General features: G+C 40.3%; 1 protein-coding gene across 5 annotated transcripts in view; it reads left to right on the top strand.

Moving 5' to 3' along the window:
* Nucleotides 1-21,762, top strand: part of nectin1b (nectin cell adhesion molecule 1b) — a 244,386-nt gene that overhangs the window by 55,389 nt on the left and 167,235 nt on the right. For all 5 annotated transcript variants that reach the window (XM_084124508.1, XM_084124505.1, XM_084124507.1 and 2 more), the window contains exons 2-4: nt 14,140-14,514; nt 18,089-18,388; nt 20,140-20,257. In XM_084124508.1, the coding sequence (XP_083980634.1) occupies nt 14,140-14,514; nt 18,089-18,388; nt 20,140-20,257 (793 nt within the window). The remainder of the gene's footprint in view (nt 1-14,139; nt 14,515-18,088; nt 18,389-20,139; nt 20,258-21,762) is intronic.

Genomic DNA, 21,762 nt, shown 5'->3' with positions numbered 1-21,762 from the left:
CACGTAAGTTTTGTCGACCCTAACTTCCTCTGACTCTGACAGGTGGCCTGGTATCTCGTATCAGGATGATGTCATCAGCTGTTAGGGCAAGTACGGACAGATATTGTGTTTGTTCTTTTTGTTTTTCCTCAGCCCAACCGAAACCATGACAGTGTCCTTGTTTATGTTGCAAGAGAGACGGAGAGAAAACGTTAGTGAGCACGACCTTGTCTCCGAGTCTTGTATCGGCCTGTTTACTTTGTAGTTACTGTTGACCTCTTTTGAGCCTGTAGCGAGACAAAACAAAATATATTATTTATTATCTAATGGTCAAAAGTTTGTAATCATCAAGATGTTTTTGAAAGATGTCTCTTATGCTCTCCAAGGTAATAGAGAGCAGTAATATTGTGAAATATTTTTTACAATTTAAAAGAACTGTTCCCTTTCAAGGGAACTCGCGTTGCGTCGAGATTGACGCTATGGGAACGCTTGCGTGATGATGTCTTGAAGCACATGTAAAATCAGTCCAATGGCGTGGCGGAACGTCAGATGCGGGTGACGTCACGTACCAGGAAACTATAAAGCCTGCTTGAAAACAGAGAGCGGCAGCTTCTGTGTCTTCAGTAGCGCTCGTTGTAAAATCTGTCTTTGTCTATTTGGTGTTGTTTTGTCACTCAAATATATATATATAATGGCCAGCAAGCAGTTCAGAATGTGTGTGCATCCCTGCCCGCGTTATATTACGGATGGGGACACGCACGTTCTGTGTATTGTTTGTTTGGGAGAGGAGCATGCCCAGTCAGCACTCGAGGGTGCTGGCTGTGTGCATTGCGAGGCGCTGTCCATGCGCACGCTCCAATCCCGGCTGAGTTTCTTCCGGGAAGCTCGCGTTCCCCAGGGCTCGGGTCCCGCTGCTGCCGAGGCACAGCGGCGATCTCAGTCCTGGGGTTCGCAAATGGAACTATCAGCGGGGTTTGAGACGGGCTCTGCCCTATCTCAGCCTTTGTCTGATAGATCCAGCGTTTCTCATCAGGGTTCGGAAGCACGCGATGCGGTTTCTTCCGCCCCGATGATGGAACAAACACTGCAGTTATCCAGTTCTGAGGAACTGGATGTTGTTAGTGTTCACGCTGAGTCTGAGGGTGCCCCACCTCAGTCTCATGCATATGAAGAATTACTCGAAGTAGTGACAGGAGCAGCCTCACTCATCTAGAAAGAGCTCTGAACATTGTGCCACTCAAAAACAGAACGTGTCATCCCGTGCTCCCCCACAAAAATATCGGGGACACGGAGGGCACGCTCAAACCCAGCAGTCTTCGAGGGGTAGAACGGATCTGCGGACCGTTATTATCGCCAAGAAGGCTGCGGGGAAAAAGTCCTGACGCTCGAGGGCTCAGGACAATGAGGGTAGTCCCCCCCGAAGTAGAGCGGTCAACACCTCTTTTTACGGTGCCCGTCTCCCTTCGGTGCCCTCAGGGGACCGTTCTGCCAACCCTGCCACCTCCGGTGCTTCAGGGCGCAGCGGTCTCCAGCGAGCACATATCTCAAGGACCACCCGGAAACGTAGTGGCCTCGGGATGCCCGCCCCCTCCAAGGAGGGTTTTAGAGCAGTCCGTTCAGTCGTTCCCTGCCGGTGCGCCATTACAGGGCGACGAACCGACTACTCAACAACAACAACAAAGTCCAGAAGCCAGTCTCTAGAGACTGGTACCTCTAGTAGAATCTTTGACAGCGTGGAAGCTACTGCCAAATGTTTCTCGATGGGTCCTGCAGACCGTAGAAAAAGGGTATCAAATACAATTCAAGAAACGCCCACCTCGGTTTATGGGGGTCCTACCCACAGTGGTGAACCCAGAGCAGGTTCTGGTCATGGAACAAGAAGTGAACACTCTGTTAGAGAAAGGGGCCATAGAATATGTACCTCCCTCCAACAGGGAAACCGGGTTTTACAGCCGGTATTTCATAGTTCCAAAGAAGGACGGGGGATTGCGTCCCATTTTAGATCTTCGAGTTCTGAACGAGTCAGTCATGCAGCTCAAGTTCAAAATGTTGACTTTGAGACAGATCGTGCCACAAATCAGGTCCGAGGACGGGTTTGTCACGATAGATCTCAAGGATATTTCCATATTTCCATCCGTCCATGTCACTGGAAGTTCCTGAGGTTTGCTTTCGAGTTCTTCCATTCGGTCTAGCTTTATCACCCCGCACTTTCACCAAATGCGTGGATGCAGCTCTGGCGCCCTTGCGCCTTCAGGGTATTCGCATAATGAACTACATCGACGATTGGTTGATTTTAGCTCAGTCGCATCAGATGGCGGTTCGGCATCGAGATGTCGTCCTCGCCCATATGAAAGAGTTGGGGTTACGGCTGAACGCCAAGAAGAGTGTGCTTTCTCCACTTCAGAGGACCACTTTTTTAGGCGTGGTTTGGGATTCAGTGTCGATGCAGGCGCGCCTGTCACCGCCACGTATAGAGTCCATCCTTGCAGCTGTGAAAAGTGTAAAGCTAGGCCAGCTACTCACTGTCAAACAGTTCCAGAGACTGTTGGGTCTCATGGCAGCAGCTTCCAACGTGATACCTTTTGGACTGCTGCACATGAGGCCCCTGCAGTGGTGGCTCAGGACCAGGGGGTTTTCCCTGAGGGGCAACCCATTTCGCACAATCAAGGTCACGCGGCGATGCCTACGTGCCTTGGTTATGTGGAAGAAACCTTGGTTCCTGTCCCAAGGCCCAGTGTTGGGAGCTCCTTGTCGTCGCAAACTGCTAACGACGGATGCTTCCCTCACGGGTTGGGGAGCGATTCTAGAGGGTCGCTCATCTCAAGGTCTGTGGGAAGACCATCATCGTTCATGGCATATCAATCGCCTAGAGATGTTAGCTGTCTTCCGGGCTCTGAGGAGCTTTATCACAGATCTCAGGGGACACCATGTGCTAGTACATACGGACAACACTTCGGTAGTCGCCTATATAAATCACCAAGGGGGTTTGCGCTCACGCCCATTATGCAATCTGGCACGCCATATCCTCTTGTTGTCCCAGGGGAAGCTGTTGTCACTCAGGGCAGCTTACATCCCTGGGGTCCAGAATATAGGAGCAGACACTCTGTCGAGACAGGGGCTGAGGCCCGGGGAATGGAGGCTCCACCCCGAGGTGGTGGAGCAGATATGGAGGGAGTTTGGCCAAGCACAAGTGGATCTGTTTGCGTCTCGAGAGACGTCTCACTGTCCACTTTGGTTCTCCCTCACGCATCCAGCTCCTCTGGGACTGGATGCTATTGTACAGACGTGGCCGAGGCTACGTCTGTACGCCTTTCCCCCAGTTGCTCTGCTCCCGGGAGTTCTGGAAAGAGTTCGCAGGGACCGGGTCCATCTACTTCTTATAGCCCCGCGCTGGCCGGGCAGAGTATGGTTTCCCGATCTTGTGTCTCTCCTCGACGGGCCTTCTTTGGAGCTACCCGTCAGGAGGGACCTTCTGTCCCAAGCGGAGGGCTCGATATTACACCCACGACCAGAACTGTGGAACCTGTGGGCTTGGCCTCTGAGGGGGCCCAGCTCATAGAGTCAGGTCTCTCAACTGAGGTTGTTGAGACCATTCTACAGTCCAGAGCTCCCTCCACGAGTAAACTTTATGCCCTGAAGTGGAGAGTATTCACTTCTTGGTGTAGTGACCGTCGGTTGGACCCAGTTAACTGCCCAGTTGGTACAGTGCTGGAGTTCCTGCAAGAACGGTTCACTGCAGGTCTGACCCCGTCCACTTTAAAGGTTTATGTGGCGGCCATAGGTGCTTACCACATTCCTTTGGGTGGAATGTCTGTGGGGAAAGACCCTTTGGTATCTCGTTTCCTTCGTGGCACTTTGAGGCTGAGGCTCCAAGGCCCTTATTTCAGGAGTTTCTCTCCAGGACGTGTGTGATGTGGCAGGCTGGTCCTCACCGCACACCTTTGTCAGGTTTTACTCCTTGGACCTGGACTCTACACCAGGGTCTCAGGTCCTGTCATTCTAGTGCTGCTCTACATGATTTCACACAGGACAGACACTTGTAGCTATGGTGGCGTTGGTATAGACGTTCCCATAGCGTCAATCTCGACGCAACGCGAGTTCCCTTGAAAGGGAAGGCCTCGGTTACGACTGTAACCTCGGTTCCCTGAAGAGGGAACGAGCATTGCGTCACCTTGCCATATCTCCTTCATGCCTGTCAGCTGTTACTTCAGACTTTACGAAGCTGCCGCTCTCTGTTTTCAAGCAGGCTTTATAGTTTCCTGGTACGTGACGTCACTCGCATCTGACGTTCCGCCACGACATTGGACTGATTTTACATGTGCTTCAAGACATCATCACGCAAAGCGTTCCCATAGCGTCAATCTCGACGCCATGCTCGTTCCCTCTTCAGGGAACCGAGGTTACAGTCGTAACCGAGGCGTTTTCTATTTTAGTATATTTAAAAATGTTTATTCCTGTTTTTAGCATCATTAATCACATGATGTTTCAGAAATCATTATAATATGCTGATTGCTCAAGAACAGCAAACAGTTGAAAACAGTTGTGCTGCTTACTATTTTTCTGGAAACCACCATTCAAAAGTTTGGGGTGGGTAAGATAAAAAAAATAATAATAAAAAATAAATAAATAATTATATATATATAGATAGATAGATAGATAGATAGATAGATAGATAGATAGATAGACACATTCAATAAATTCAAAAAAAATGTTGTTCTTTTAAATCCTGAAAAAAATGTATAATGGTTTCCACAAATATTAATATTAAGCAACACAATATTTTTTTTTCAACAATGTTAATGTTAATAATAATAATAATAATAATAATAAAAGTTTCTTGAACAGCAAATCAGCATATTAGAACGCTTTCTGAAGGGTCATGTGACACTGAAGACTGGAGTAATGATGCTGAAAATTCCCCATCATAGGAATAAATTACATTTTAAAATATGTTACAATAGAATAGTTATTCTAATTGTAATAATATGAATATAATAATGTATGATTATTATTATTATTTTCTATTTGTGGTGGGCTCAATTATTATTAATTTATCTAGAAATTGCTTTTTCACAGTATAATCTCTATACATTATTTTAAAAATCCAACAATCTAATCCTGTGATAACTGGGAATGTCTTGAAAATAATTTGTCTAAAATGAACCATTGTAGCCATATATACAAACCGTATTGCTAGATGCAACAAACATTTAAAGTTTGTGCTGCATCCGTTGACCTTTATAAAGAGTGCAATATGCTTGCCAAATAACAGATTCAAAGCCTGTATGCGTGTGTATTACATCATCTATCCTTGCCAGAGCCGATCAGCCCTATACGCACACTACACACGTTGCGTAGAGCCACGCAAATTACTCAAGGCCCCGCCTCCCCCTCGTGTCAAAGCGCGTCAATCAAAGTTTACAACATCGATGAGAAAAGTAAGCGGAACTATCCTTCTGGTCACGAAAAGAAAAAAAAAAAAAACACATTGAGAGTGAATTGCGGGAACAGCAATCAGGCAGACTTGTGTTCTCTCCTCTCCAAGTTTGATGTCTGTAAAGAACAGTAAAGTTAAGTTGATGTGCATCTCTCTCTAGTCTGTCTGTCTGTCTAACCCAGCTGGGCAGTGCATCTTTTGGTCTGTCTGTGTCTTGCTTGCTAATGCCGGCCACTTCCAGGGCTGTGTTTTGTGACTATGTGCCTGACAAAAAAAAAGTGAGAGTGAAACACAACTATTTATTACGTTTGATAAATGACAAAGGGCAACGGTGTTTGTTTGTAAACTGCAGCTCGGAAAAGATAATCACGTCGCACGTTAGCATGCGTTCATATGCATGAAATGAAACGCACACTTTCCAGCAAAACATCTGTGGGGACCAGTACACTATGGGCGTGATGGTACTCCTCATTATAGGCACACATAGGCTACTTTTAAAACAAGACAATGATTATCCAGTCTTCAAGTCAGTTTAGTTACAACTCTGCAATAAATCAAGATGGAAAGCAATATATTGACATTGACTATATTGCATTTAAAATGTTGATTGGCTGGACATACTGGTCAATATGGATGCACATCCCTCAGTAAATAATAACCATCAAGTATCAAGTATTGCTTTTATCATTTAAAACACAGTGACATGCTATGGCAAGCCATTTGAGCTTTTATTCATTCACAGGACGTATTTTTGATATCAATAATTAAATTTGTACTATTTAAAATGTGAATTATTGATATTAAGAATGTACTTTTTCTAGTAACAGTGTCTATTTCTGATATCAGGAATTACATTTTTCTTAGTACTAGTTAAAGGAGGGAGGATTGTAGTGGGAGCACTGGGGTGTCAGGTGTGACTGTGTGGCAATGGCAAATGGTTTACATGGCTCCTGGGTCAGGTAGGAGGGCCCCTGAACAGAATTTTGCTTAGGGCCTCAGGGAGGTCAGGATCGGCTATGATCCTTGCTGCTGGATTGTGGATATAAAAATGTAGTGGAAGAGCTGGCAAGCCGAGCTGTGAAAGATGAATCAGTGTGTAAAAAAGAGTGATGGAGAAGAAAGAGCAGAACACAGGTATGCTGATACATCCCCTTGACATTTTCACAACGCCTTCAAACCACTCTCGGGGGGAAGCAGCGTGGGCCTGTACACTCCTTCCTACATCACATTGGACTAGTGCCATGTGGGGTTGGATCCATATTCAAATACGGAAGAAAGCAGCATATGGTTGTATAATCAGTGCCTTTCTTTAGATGAGGGCAATGTCCTTTTAAAGAAAGTCATTCGACTTGGCGGCCATCTTGATAATGCCCTCAGCCAGTTATTTTCAAGTTATGCAAGCAGAGCTCCTATCTGCTTGAATGAGGAAAGGCCAACATCTCAAAAAGATGTTTGCTGAGCCTACGCTTAGAAAGAAACATATGGCACATCACCACTAAAATTTGACCAAAATGTAATATTCTTTAGCTCAAATTAGGCTACAAAACCTGGCATCTTGTGTTTACATAAATTAACATGGAGCTTTTAAGATGGTTGATTTTATGTTTAATTTATTTATTTTTGTTTGTTTAGACAAAATAATATTGAATTTTAATATCTGCATTTTATCGGTTATCGGCCATAACATGACACTAATTGGCTTCTGTGCATGCCTAGTTGAAACTTTCTTTTCTGAGTGTTGCAATATTTCCCATCCATTTTTTTAACAAATGGCATGTTTCCTCTTTAAACTGCTTGTGTTGAGGGGCCTTGATGCTGTTGGGATCAGTACCCTTAGGCCCCGATATATTTCAAGCGAAATCGAAGAACGAACTGGTGTGACGTCATTTCAAACAAAATCAGACAAAACAAAGTTTGTTTGGAGTTATTTTGGGGAATTTGAAACTGAAATTACCACTGGTCCACTGCAACGGTATTCCAAACTTAATTTTTCACCCTAAATGAAGTACTGTGAGTATATTGGGGCTTTAGGGTGTTGATAATGTGTACCAAACTGCTTGACAAAGATAATTTGCAGAATCACTTCCTGTGTAGTGCATTGTTTCAGGTAAATAAACAGCCTCAGTCAAGCAGATGGTAGATGGTCTGTCAGAAAAAGGGATATTCAGGGGAATTGTGTGTAAAGTTGTGTGCATTAATGGAGAAAGGTGCGAGAGCAAAGCTCGAGTGAATGTCGAAATGCTGACCATCTGTTGCAGCAGGTTTCTGCTGAAGGTAAATATTAGCTAAGGTTGACACAGTGGGTGAAGGAAGCTGGAAAAACAGGAATCAAAAAGGCATGTGGGCTATATAGAAGCAGCGCTCAACATTTCAGAATGTCTGCAGAAACATGCACAAACAAACACGCTAGAACGAATTGTAAATGCACAGCCAGCTGTGGGATTCATTATATTCTCCTCATTGACTTAAGAGTTACTCTTGAACTCCACCATCACAGTCTCTTCTCTTTTTTTAGCTGCTAACTTGATACCGCGTTGTAATGCGCCCACAGCGTGAGCGGGATGTGCTGGCAGGCACTGTATCATCACTCTCTTGCACATAAACATATTAGTCTCCTCACCGAAGCTGAGCTCTTCTTTTTTCCCCACTGAAGGACCTAGATTGCTATTAGATTACCCACACACAATGGGGCGTATTTTGTAGACTCTCTAAACAAGCCTTTCTGCGGTTTTCTTAATGAGATGGGCTGAATGCCATCGTTTTTTTTTCAGAGTCCTGAAGCAGGTCCAGTGTTGTGCCTCGTGCCCGGGGAGAGATGCGGATCCGGTCAGGCTGCCATACCGGAGAATGGTAGCTCTGTTTGGAGTTTGCCTCTGCACTGATGCAGGAGTCCTAGTTGCAGTCCTAGTTACACCCCCACCCCAGTCACATGGTCCACGTGTGTGTTTTTGAATAAGGAAGATTCTGTGATTCTATCGTGAGAGGTTTCCCCGTTGTCCAGCACAATATTCGAAGGCCCCCCTCTACCCACATAGGCTACGATATTTCTGCTATAACAGTTTTTTAACATTTCATTTTAGATTACAGTTTGATATTGAAATGTATTAATAATCATGTTTCAATTTGAAATACTTTAAAAGTCATCCTGCGGCCCGTCTGGAAGTTTGGTGAACCCTTTGCGGGCCCCAATCCTCCGGTTGAGAACCTCTGCACTAAGCTAAATGTCCAAGATATATTAGATCCATTGGAAGTTTAATAATTTATAAAAAAATGGATTATTATTATTATTTACAGTTTAATGATTTGTATAAAAAAATAAAAAATAAAAAAATGCCTTGAGGTTGTTTGACCAACTGCCAGTGATTTTTCTTTCTTTTTTAAACCTAGGTAGGTAAATTTAAAGTTCAGCAAGCTACTTATTGATACTTTTTTCATCAGTGAACCTGTAGGTTCAGAGAATATTTCATCTGAGGTGTGACCGTCGCCTGTGGTGGTTTGCACTAATTCGCAAGCAAAACTTTGCTCAGGACATATTAGGATTTAGTGTGCACTACATTTATTTTATGCATTTCATTTTCCTGGAGGTCCCTGGTCAGTGTTTAGACTAGAAAAACTAATGCAGCCTTGGAGTGGACCCTCCGGTAGGAAAACCACATCCATCCTTGACTTCCACCTACATGCTCACAGTCTTGCCAGATTATGTTCTTGAAGTGTCAGTTTTGAGGGAATAATCGCAAATATGTTAGACTTGTTTAATGCCCTTTCTCAATGGCATTATGGGTGGATGAAACGTACATTGCCGCAACGTGATTAACTGAGATTGTTTAACGCACCTTGAGCAATGGAGAAGGCTTTAGCCTCTTCTGACTTCATATGTCTTGAAGTTATTTCCATGCGATTGCTCCCCTCCACATTATGAATTTCTGCTAAGAGACCTGGAAATGGAAGTAGAGTCAATGTTGTCTGAAACACCGCCCTTGGGTGTGTTTGTCAGGACTACTTGATGATACTTTAAGACCTAAGGATTTGCTCTGTGGTGTGTTAATTCACTTTCATCGTTACTCAGATGTCTGCAAGTGATCATCTTACCCAACTTTTTTTGTTGGGCTTTCGAGGGCACCATTGTGCCAACTCCAACTTTCTCTTGCAGTCTGTTTGCCCTTGCTTCTGTTTCGTAGCAACTTAACGTCTTTTATTGTTTACAGAAGTGCTTATATTCTCAAGTTTTCTCTCTGATTGCCCTCCATTGTTCAACTCCACTGTGCAGGCTATAATTATTCTTTATCTCCTACTTTCTTTGGAAGACCCCTTCAGCCCTGAGGTGGAGGAAGAGGAGGTGGAAATGGGGTCAGGGGCCCGAAGGCTTTCGGATTCTCATTGTGAGGATTTAGGTTCTGGAGCCGTAAAATTACCCCTCTCTCACAACTCCCCCAAAGGGAAGGCTGATATTTATTTGTGGTGGTCTAAGTGGATGACTCAGAGAAGAGAGTTAGTCCCCCTGCTGCTTCTACTATTCCTCTATAGCAATGTCTTTATGTATAGCTAAAGTTAACTAGGCCTATATTTCTCTCCACCTAGATCTGCCTCGGTTTTTGTTGGCAAGCTTTAAGTCATATTGGTACTTCACAAGGCATTTCCTCTGTTTCGACCCTGTCACAGTAGCAAATGCAGGCGGAAACAGGGTCAAACCAAGGGGTACAAGGACACAGGTGTTCCCCAAGGTAGCTGTGCAGAGGTTGCCAGCCGTCTTTCTGTCAAACTCGATTAGTCAATCAATCTGTCGTTTCACAGTGCCTACTGATGGGTCTATACACTCTGGTCAAAAATATCTCATCCGTACAGGCCTGAGTAAATGAGAAATGAAGGGTTTGGTGTGCATCGGTTAAAAAACTGACACATCACCAGCTGGATCCCCTTCTTTATAAGTGGTGTTTGCTAAGGCTATGATCACAATGATGGTCATACTTAGGATTAGGGACATCTTATGACTTGGACCAGTAAATAACCACCTATAACATTATTGTGATGGTAACTTTTGCATAGGCGTAAATATCATAAATGTCTAGTTTAATCATGGCCAAAAAAATAAATACAAATACTTTTATGTTCTAGTTAAACACAAACCTGAAATTATACCAAGTCTAACACTTCATGAGAAAGAGAAGTCTACATCAGAAATAAGATTTTGTTTTTATTTTCTATTTGAGGTCAGTACTATGGAGTCTCAAAAATCGTATCTTTCTTTGAAGTGTGTGTGCTGTGGCGACGGTGAAATGTCTTTTCCAATTCTCAGCTTACAAACACATAGACACACACACAAAAGACATACTTCTGTACACTGTATGAACAGTGCACATTTTCCCTGCCTCTCTCTCTTTCTGTTTAAATGTGTGGCTAGTTTCAACCCCGCTGGCCATGAGATCCATTTTAGTTTTGTACTATAAGTTCCGTCTCAAGTTTAACTTTTCCCAGATTAGCTTTCAAATACCTTTTAAGTCTTGAACTTAACATTTAAACACTTGTCCATACTTGTTAAACATTCATGACTGATGTTACCAACGGGCCTGTGCTCAAACCAGTTTTTCAACTTTTCTTAAAATGGCTAACGAATACTCTTATCAGTATGAAGCTGATCCCTGATCAGTAATTAAAATTGCCGGTTACTGTCATATTGGCCATTCCATGAAACTGGCTCCTTTTACAGTTTGAAAATATGATTTTTAAAATGCACTTTATATGATAAAAATACATAAATAAATAAATCTATCAAACAAACAATGTGTTTAAGTGTAAATCAATCTAAATTGATACTTTTTAAGTTCTAATCTCAGTGTAGGAATAATCAGAAAGGTCACAGGGTTGATCATTTTTCATTTTAATTTGACATTACAAGTGCTCAAGGTCATGAGACCAACATTCTTCTTAGAGAATTTAATACTGATATAACTACAAACATGCACTTTTTAATGAGCACTTGTTTACTATACAAACTTATGGTAACAGGTTTGACATTTTAGGCTGCCAAGCAACAAAACATAAGATGAAATACTAAAGTAGGCTTTAAATCGTCATTGAAAGTTACATTCTTGAAATGAGACTGTCTTTTTTATACATATTTATATTAGGGACACAATGACACCCATTTGGTCAAATAACCTGTACTTTTCTCCCTCCTGCAGTATTCCCAACTTTTATGGTGGCGTGATTAAGCACAGTAGTTCAGAGTTACTTCCTCTTTGCTAAGGTCTCTCTGTAGGAGGTAATTACCTCTTTTGCCAGTCATAAATAAGAGAGAGAGGGAGAAGGGAAAGAGGGAGGTGAAGCTATGTGGTTTAGTATATGTTTGTGCAGGAAGCGAGGCCAACAGGACAAAACAGCACCTGACGGCGAGGAGAAATATATCTACTCTTGGTCTTTTACGACAGGTTTGTTAAAGACAACAGAAGTCATGGACCCTCCAGAGACACGTTTGCCTCAGAGTTATTAACGGGTCAGGAAAGCTTCTGTTATGAATGGCCTCTGTAGAGCTAAACAGGAACTGAAAGTGTTCATGGATGCATGGCCCTTCTGAGGAAGCATAACAGACTGGAAATGTAAGAAGAGCCGGTTATCTGGTCAGGTGTTAAGGAAGTGAAGACAAAGAAAATTATGAATGAAAAGCAGGGGGTGAGGTAAAGGGGGTTGTTAAACAAAAGTATGAGTAATGCCACGTGCATGAAAGCGAGACAAAAAGGAAGGGCAAGAAGGAGGGGTTTGAGTGTTGACACATCATTCTCAGCTGGAGGGGGTAAGAGAATGTCACCAGGGAGACAAAAGACAAGGGGCCTGCCAAAACAAGACATTTGAAATGGGGCATGCTGTATTTTGGGTTATCTGGAGAGACAAAACCACTATTGTTTTAACTAGGGGCAATGGTTGCATCCTCTACGTGACAGATACCTTCAAACTCCTGAAAGCCATTTCTGGAAAAAATAGAAAACCCATTCGTTTACTACTAATTGCCTGCCTAGTTTATTGTAGCTTAATTCAAGTGCCATCATTGTGGGCTCACTCAGACTGGATCCCACATTGTTTCCATTAATATGTGCTTGAGGCTGTCACCGAGATGTTTACCAATGAGAAATAATTAGGATGGAGTGGTGTGGGAGGGTTGGCAGTCAGGATCAGTGTCGCGGGGTGGGGGGATCTACTATCATTACAAATGCAGGGAAAGTCTACATCCGGAGCTCTTGAAGACCTAATGCTGCCTGTAAACACCACTGCTATGCTTGTAATTAGTTCTGTTTGTCGACGAGGGCAGTGTTTGAAGTACTCTTGTTGAATGGGCATGCTAGCTATTTGGACACACTCACATAGTCGAGTCAATGAGGAGTTGTTACTTCAGCTAGGGTTGTCAATTTTCACGATGCATAGTCGATTGTTGTTCAAATTAATAGTCAATTTATCAATTAATCGTGAATACAAAAAACACATATAGAAGACCAGATACCATGTGCTTGTAGTCCATGTTTAACTATAATTTAAATAAATAATACATTATTAGTCTGTGTGTGCTGTGTTTTAATTTATTAAGTATACATTTAATTTCAAGATAGTTTATAAAAACATATTTTAAAAAAGTAGAAGAGTGCAAAGAGTGCAACGTTCCGACCAGTCAGGCCTTCATCAGGCATACAATCTGGTTTGTCTGAGCTTAAAGGGGTGGTATAATGCCCTTTTCACAAGATGTAAAATAAATCCCCAGAGTATGTATGTGAAGTTTTAGCTCAAAATACCACACATATATTTTTATATAGCATGTTAAAGTTGTCACTTTTTGAGGGTGAGCAAAAACGCCTTGTTTTGTGTCTGTCCCTTTAAATGCAAATGAGCTGCTGCTCTCAGCACAGAGGGCGGAGCTTCAAGAGCTCTTGTCCTTAGCAGCTTCAATTACATCACACAGACATGCACTGAACATTTTAAAACTTTTAGTCTTTTATGTTCAAACCAGAGTCAGAAAGATGGAAAGACTCAAGAAGAAGTGAAAACATATAGACAACATTTCTGAATGGTTAGTTGATGAATTTGTGTAGCTTATGTGTAGTTATCTTCTAGTCATTGATTAGCATATTCTGTCTTGATAATCTATAAATCGTGTTCCGGGGACAGGGTTTATGTACATTTTAGGGTTTGTGATGTCACTAACCCGGGAGGAATGTTGTGTAGTCCCTACCAGCCGTTTGTTGTAGTCCTTAAAAGGCAATTTCTTTAAAAGCAAATATCTCCCTTTGCTTTGAACTTTGAGCGTCGTAACTTTGCAGATGTTTTTTATGCTCAAACAGCAACATTACACACTAACTAAATTTAGAAAAGTGAAATCATAATCAACCACCCGTTTAAGTTCAAGTTCAGTGTACAAACATCCTTTCTTTTTTTTCTTTTTTTTTGCTTATTTTTTTCCCCCCGCTACCTAAGGCTAATTCTGGGTTTTGGATGTGCACATCTATTTTGTATTTTATGAATTTATTTTGCCATCAATTTATTAGGATCAGCTAATAATGTTTATAGAGAAAATATGACTCTTTCCCCAATACAACTTATTTGATTATAAAATATTTCCTACATTCATTTTGACTTTGAACTTAAATTATTCCTCATAGTGAGTATAGTGAATTAATCAATCATCGTTCTCATCTCTGATTGGTTGACTTGTTTGTAATGTCCTTCTTCCTGTCTTTCTGCAGCGGGGAACGGGCAGTCGGTGCAGACGGACCCCAGCAAGTCTGGATTTGTGGGTGATTCGGTCGAGCTGCGATGTCTCTTCATCAACGGCAAGCCACCAGTGAAGATCTCTCAGGTCACCTGGCAAAAGCTGATAAATGGCAGCAAACAAAACGTGGCCACCGCCAACCCAGCCTTGGGAGTATCTGTGCTGCCCCCTTTCAAAGATCGTGTGAGCTTCAAGCACCCTGCAGTGCGCCAGAGGACCCCTTCTTCTCTTGAGGATACCACCATTGTGTTCACCAGCCTACGGCTCTCTGATGAAGCGGCCTACATCTGCGAGTACACCACATTCCCAGCAGGCAACAGGGAGAATATGGTCAACCTCACCGTCTTTGGTAAGGCCACCACACTGGCAGTTGAGACCATACATATATATAGTTCTGTTCTCCTGTGAAAAGAGCTCATTCACAAACAGACGATCAATGGGCCTCATTCTTGAAACATGAGCAGAACAAATTTCTGTCATTCATAAAATCATTCATGTGACAATGGGCCTCATTCACAAATAACAAGCAGACATTTTTTTTTGTGTGTAATTTGTTCAAAAACATTTATATTAATTGCTAAAATGTGTGTAAGAATAGTTATGCGTACAGTTTACACATTGAATGCTACAATTTATGTAAGAATTTGTTTTCAAGAAAGATTTACACAGAAATTTGCAATGAATGCAAACATTTACACTAGAATGGTTTTATGAATTTACACCTAAAAATCTCATTGAATGTGACTGAGTTGTAAACTTTTCGCAAAACATTCTTAAGGAAATTTCAAACAAATTTCAGAGTAAATTGTGCATAACCATTATTTTATATACAATGCTGCAATTTGTATGCAAATAACGGTACATACGATTTACAGAGAAATCCGCATTGAAAAAAAAAATTTTTTACTCAATGATTTTAGAATGGTTCCAAAACATGAGCAAATTCGCATTAAATGTGACAGTTTACACTGTAATTGTTTTGTGAACAATTTATACTAAAATTCAAATTTAAGGCGCTTTTTTTTTTTTTTTTTTTAAATGTCAGTTGTTTGTAAACAATTTTGGAATTGAATGCTACAAGTTGTATAAGATTAGTCAAACATAAACTGCGTAATTCAGTGTGGTTTTCTATGGAAATTGAATGCAAGTATTTTATTTTTATTTATTTTTGTCGCATCAAAAGTGACATTTTACAAAAGAATATTACAAACTGTTAACACAAATTCATTATGCTCATGTTTCATGAATGAGTTTCATGTAAGAACTTATAATTCAGTCACTTGAAATGATTCATCCAATTGAATGAATTCTTGTAGTTAATCAACTGCAAGTAAGAACAAGTTTACTTTACAGCTGAAGAGGAAGGTTTTGCACTGAGTAGCAAGTTCTTTAACACATATAACACCATGGATGGACAGGCAAGAAATAGGTGTCATTTTCTTGAATATTTTTAGCACTCAGTCTCAGCCCTGACAAGTTGTTGTCATGGTTAGCAGGTAGTAAGGTGTAAATAGATGTTGTTTCAGCAATATTTTATTCATAACCCTATAAGCCCTTGAGAAAAAATTAACTTTGTCCTTGACTGCTTCAGGTCTTGTGTGTAATGTGCTTGGCTCGAACCTTCCATACACTTGAAATGTATTGATCAGTGTTCACCACAACAGAAAGAGCTGCGTCCAACTCTGCTGTTTTTAGTCGACCTGCGGATATAATGTATTCATACATGTTTTCGCGATTAGCTGCACACACAGGTAAAGATAGGCTATCATTTAATTAAAGAAATCCAACCTTGTATTGTTTTCATTTTCCTCAAAACACAAAATCATATGTTATGCAGAACGTGCGAGTTGAAAGACCAAAAGCACCATAAAAATAGTTTATACGGCTCTAAATCTTCTGAAGCCATACAGAAGAACAGGGTTTCCCAAACTAGTGTTTGCAAACACCTGGGGTTTGTGAGTTGATGAAAAGCTAATGGTCTGGTTTCACAGGCAGGGCTTAGATTAAGCCAGGATTAAGCCTTAGTTCAATTAGGGGCAGTCGTGGGCTAATGGTTAGCGAGTCCGACTGGTAACCCAAAGATTGCTGCTTTCAGATAAAACGTCTCAAACATGTATTTTAGTTTGGGACTAGGCTTAAACCTTGTCTGTGAAACCAGGGAAATAAGTAAGTAGTAATAAGTATTTAAATCATAAAAATTTAAAAAGGATGAAATATTTTATTTGTTTACCTGCAAATAAAATGCCATTAAGCTTGAACATGCAAATCTGTTGTTAAATTATTAAAATGTTAACTTGAAGTAAATATTTTAGGTCAAAGGGGTTTGGCTGACAGGGAAAAAAAATGGAATCCCAGCAATAGACCATATATCATATGACTTTTTAGGATTTTGAATATAGTGCACAACGGGGCTTCTTTTATGGTGCCTTTTTGAGCTTGTGTAACAGACATAGGCCAGTAAGAGCTGTGCGTGTAAACCTCACTCCCCTGGCCTCAAGTGGAACGCTACCAACTGTCGCTAGCGGCTGCGGTCTTTAGCGTCCTTGTTACAAGTTGTATAAAATTAGTCATACATACAATATCCATAGAAACACACCCTGAATTCTGCAGTTTTTGTAAGTATTTGTATGTTGTTTTTTTGTTTGTTTGTTTTTTGTAAAAAGTTGCTGTTACCAAGGTCATTATAGTTTTGCATTTTTAAATTAGTTTTTATTTTAATATTATTTTAAAATTTCCTTTAAATTTAGTTTCAGTTTATCATAGTTTAGCAGAGTTAACAGAATGCTTACCAGTTAAAGACATTTAATTTCAGCAAAGTTTAATGTTTGCACTTTACAGTTAACTTTCGTGGAAACCTCTTAATAATAATAAAAAAAAAAATTGTTTGAGATTGAACAAAGAACCAAACAAATGCAAACTAAAAGTATAAAAGTAATAATTATTAATATTAAAGATGTAATCTTGTTAACCATGTGGTGTATAAGAAAAAAAAAAATATTTTATGGTTATTTCTATGATTAATAGAAATAACCATATGACGATTCAATGGGTGTCGTCTACACACGTCGTTCCCAAGTTTTTAGATCCGTGTTGTACAGTGTGATTTGGAATGATCTTATAGGATTGCAGAAATATCACACTCTGGAGGAGGCGTTAGGAAGCTGCACAGGTTAGAAAAAAACAACATGATGATGTATGTGTGTGTGTTGGAGTGCAAGAGATGAGTATTTTGTTAGAGAGGTGGGTTATGCTCCCACTGATTGCAGATCTAATTAGAAATGAAGTGTTGATATGTTTTCCATTAAACCAGCAAAGGGAACTGCTTGGCTCAAGTACAGGGTGTTTTTTTTTTTTTTTTTCACTGATGTGGCTTGTTAACTCCCAAGCCCATTTTGTATCACGTTCACATGCGTCCTCTGAGAATGCTGGCATTGCAGTAAGAGCGAGCAACCTGAATGGAGATAACCAGCTCAGTGCTTTTCAAAGAGCCTCTTCATGTCATATCAACCCTCGCCACAAACCTCAGACCCTCTATCAGCACTCTTTGACACGCACTCACATAAACACACATCTTCCCTTTTGATGCAGGCCTCTTTAATTGCTAATTGGCAGCTCATAAAGGATCGAGATTGGATGACTTTGGGCACTGTGGAAAATGAGTGGTTTCTACATCTGTTTGAGTGCTTGACTGATGCTTTTGCTTTGAACACGGGGTAGGGGGAAAAAGAAATTAGCGAACTGCTTGATTTGTACTGACGGGAAGAAAACGACTTTTCAGAACAGCAAGATTAGTGTTAAAGGGAGTGGATTTTATTTTTCTCAACTCTCAAGGGTACCTTTGTTGCTCCTGTTCACACAGTATTTTAGTATCTTCTACAATGTTCCTTTCCCTGTCTTATTTACTGTTTACTTCTTTTCTCCAGCACGGCCAGTGACCAAGATGACCTTGACTTCACCCACCATCGTGGCAAGGACTCCGAAACGCAAGATGCCCGTGGCCACCTGCATGTCGGCTAACGGCAAGCCTCCCAGCGTCATCAAATGGGACACCACTCTGAAGGGAGAGGCCACGTTTCAGGAAACGCGTAATCCGAATGGCACTGTGACCGTGCGCAGCAATTACATCGTGTTGCCCAGCCGCGAGACCCACCGACAAAAGCTGACCTGCATCGTCACCTACCGCGCAGAACGCTTTACCGACAGCGTCATACTCAACGTTCAGTGTAAGAACAGTGTTTTTCTTCATATATTTCAAACTCCAGCAGAAATGATGCGTCATTAATATATTTACAGTGATAAACACATACTGTAGTTTGGAATATTTTATATTTGTTCATGTTTTTTAAAAGAAGTCTCTTATCCTCACCAAGGCTGCATTTATTTATTTATGACCAAGTAATATTGTGAAATATTATTACAATTTGAAGAACTGTTTTCTATTTTAATATATTTAAAAAAAAATTTTTTTTTTCCTGTGATGGCAAAGCTGAATTTTCAGCATCATTACTCCAGTCTTCAGTGTCACATGATCCTTCAGAAATCATTATAATATTCTGACTTGTCGCTCTACACATATTTATTATCAATGTTGAAAACGTTTCTGCTGCTTAATATTTTTATTGGAAACAGTGATACATGGAAAGCATTCAAAAGATTGTGGGAAAAACAGATTATTTTAAACTTTTATTCAGCAAAGCCACATTAATTTGATCAAAAGTGACAATAAAGACAGTTAAGTCAAGTACAGATTTTTATTTGAATTAAATGCTGGTCTTTTGAACTTTTTAACTATTAAAGAATCCTGAAGAAAAAGTATCACAGTTTCCATTAAGCAGCAAAAACCTTTTTTTATTTTATTTTTTAAACCAATAAGCACTAATAAAAACTGAGCACCAAATCAGCATATTTAAATGATTTCTGATCATGTGACACTGAAGACTGGAGTAATGATGCTGAAAATACATCGCTGAAATAAACTAAAATATATAAAAATAGAAAACTGCTATTCTATATGTAACTGCTATAAAAAAATTTAAAAAAGTCTTAATAATTTCAACCTTTTGACTGGTTTTACATATATTATACATCACATATTGTACATCACAAATTGACATAAATGTATGTTATACAATATTTGAATCCAATTAATGACACAATTATATAAAACCCCACTGGAATGTCAAAGAATGTAAGATAGGGTTAAGTAAGTATTTCTGCTGTACTGTTGCGCAAGTTGTGCGGAGGAGGTTTGGAGCAGGAAGAGATGTGTCACTGGCCTGTCTCAGCCACTGTTGTTATCAGCTATTGTTTAGGGCAGTTTAGAACAGTGTTTCAGCCCCCATAAAGCCCACTGATAGAGGAAAGCCACCCGTTCTCCCACACTATGCTATAGAATATATGTCTCGTTATTGTGGTGCGGCTGTGTGAAAGGCCATGTTTAGAGTGACGGTAAGTTCACAGAGAATCACTCATCCTGATTCTTGATTTACTTTGAGTGTTTTGTTAATCTAGTTACCCTTTGGTATAACATTTCCAAATTGAATTTCCTCAGCCTTATACATGCTCATAAAATCAATTAAGAATAAATCTGAAGAGACATAGAAATCACCGACCGGTACCATCAAGTATGCAGTGCATTTGAATACCGTCATTAATAGAACAAAAATTGTGCTGTAATGAATTGAAATTTGGCATTTAGCTGAGGTTCTTATCCAATTAGGCCAATTTCTGGAATAGTTGCCCTGGAGTAGCTTGCGGCTAAGTGGGTAGCTAAAGGGCACAGTGGTGGTTGTAGTCTCAGTAACCCTTCATGTGTTGGCTCTCCTCCCAATCGCTTAAGAAATAAACTCTTGACCTTTCAGCTATGAGCCCAGATCGTTAATCAGTATTATGACATGCACCCATCGTCAAGTCATGTGACCCAGAACAGCCACCTGAGCCCCTGCCTGAAGACGCTCTTTTGCTTTTTTTGCAGATGAGCCGGAGGTTAAAATCGAGGGCTTTGACGGGAACTGGTTCCTGAATCGTCCAAACGTGCAGCTCACGTGCAACGCAGACGCCAACCCACCTGTCACCGTCTACCAGTGGAAACTGTGAGTTATTCTCTCCTGACCTACTAATCGAAGAATCACTTTGTTGTCTCAGCTTAATAATACAATTGGGCTGAATGAGTAATGTTTATTGAGTGAAAATTAAAAAAGTTATTCGATTTGAAACATTTCTTTTTATGCATTTAATCTTTTTTTTCAAATACACATTACAGTCATTCATTTATGCTAAGTGTTCACACACCTACTCATTTTTATTACTGCTAGTTTTACTGTAAATGAATTGTTCAATCATTAAATAACACAAACGGATAAAAGTTAAATTTTACTTTTTAGCTGTAATAAGTGTTGACATGTATGTTGAACACTTGTTGCGTGATTTTCCTTCACTTATAATCCATCCCTTTAAAAAATAAACAAAATTATAGTTTTTATAGAAGTGCATAATTTATATTTGTGTTCAAACCTAATGTCAAGCATTTACTCATAAGGCTTTTTTTTTAAGAGCATGACGATCAGTGTGTCCAAATGTTTGACTGGTCGTGTATATCGGCATCATTAAACTAAATAAATGATGACTGATGTTTGAAGAGCACTCCTCTGAAGTATTCAGTTTACTGTAATACTACACGACAGCTTAGATGTGTTATGAGTGATAACAGAATAATTTCCTTCAGTAAACTACGACTTCATTCATTGGGGGTTAGCACTCGATCATGATAAGTAAAGACATTTACAATGGCTCTATTCAGAACTCACGGAGCCATTGATAACCCTTCAAACAAGATCAAACATGAGAAAATAAGCTACCCTTTGTACTTATGTTTACCTTACCAATATACTGGTTTGGAAGAACAACGAAAGAGATATACAGGAAGATTGAGTCTTGTTTGTCATTATTAGTCTTGTGATGGTGATTGTTGTCGAGTTTCTGGTGCTACGGGTTTGGATGCAAACTATGTTGGCAAAAGATGCCATCATTGCTTTGCCTACCAAATGAATATGATGACTGCACAGTCTCAGCTCTGTTTTGATAACCTTTCTGTGGACAATGCTGGTGTTTGTGTGAGGTCAAGGCTGTAGCAACCATTGCTCAATCATTTAAACTTTTATTAATCATTATACATTAATATAAGGTATAGTTTAGTAGTTCCAACCCTGCTCCAACACACATACCTGTAGTTTTCAAATAAGCCTGAAGGACTTGATGAGCTGGATCAGGTGTAGGGGTGAGCGGGGCACAACCTAACGCAGAGCTAGTAATAACACATGATGAAACTTAGTGTAATTATTAGTTACCATATCAACAGTATATAGAGAAAAAATTGCGTCAAAATTCAGAAATCTTTGGAAGATATCACTGAATATTTATTTAAACATTGCAAAATTAAATTTCTTATTTGTGTTAATTTTTCATCTCTGTTTTTTGTGTTTATTTAAAATGAGACAAATCTGATATTATTTTAATCTTATATCTGTTATTTAACAGAGATAGTTCTTTAATGCTGATCTAACAAGCAGAAGACACTAGCAGGGTTTAAATCACAGTT

The sequence above is a fragment of the Abramis brama genome, assembly GCF_963993115.1.
Source record: "Abramis brama genome assembly, chromosome: 9".
NCBI classification, from domain to species: Eukaryota; Metazoa; Chordata; class Actinopteri; order Cypriniformes; family Leuciscidae; genus Abramis; species Abramis brama.
This window is presented reverse-complemented; position numbering and strand designations above follow the sequence as displayed.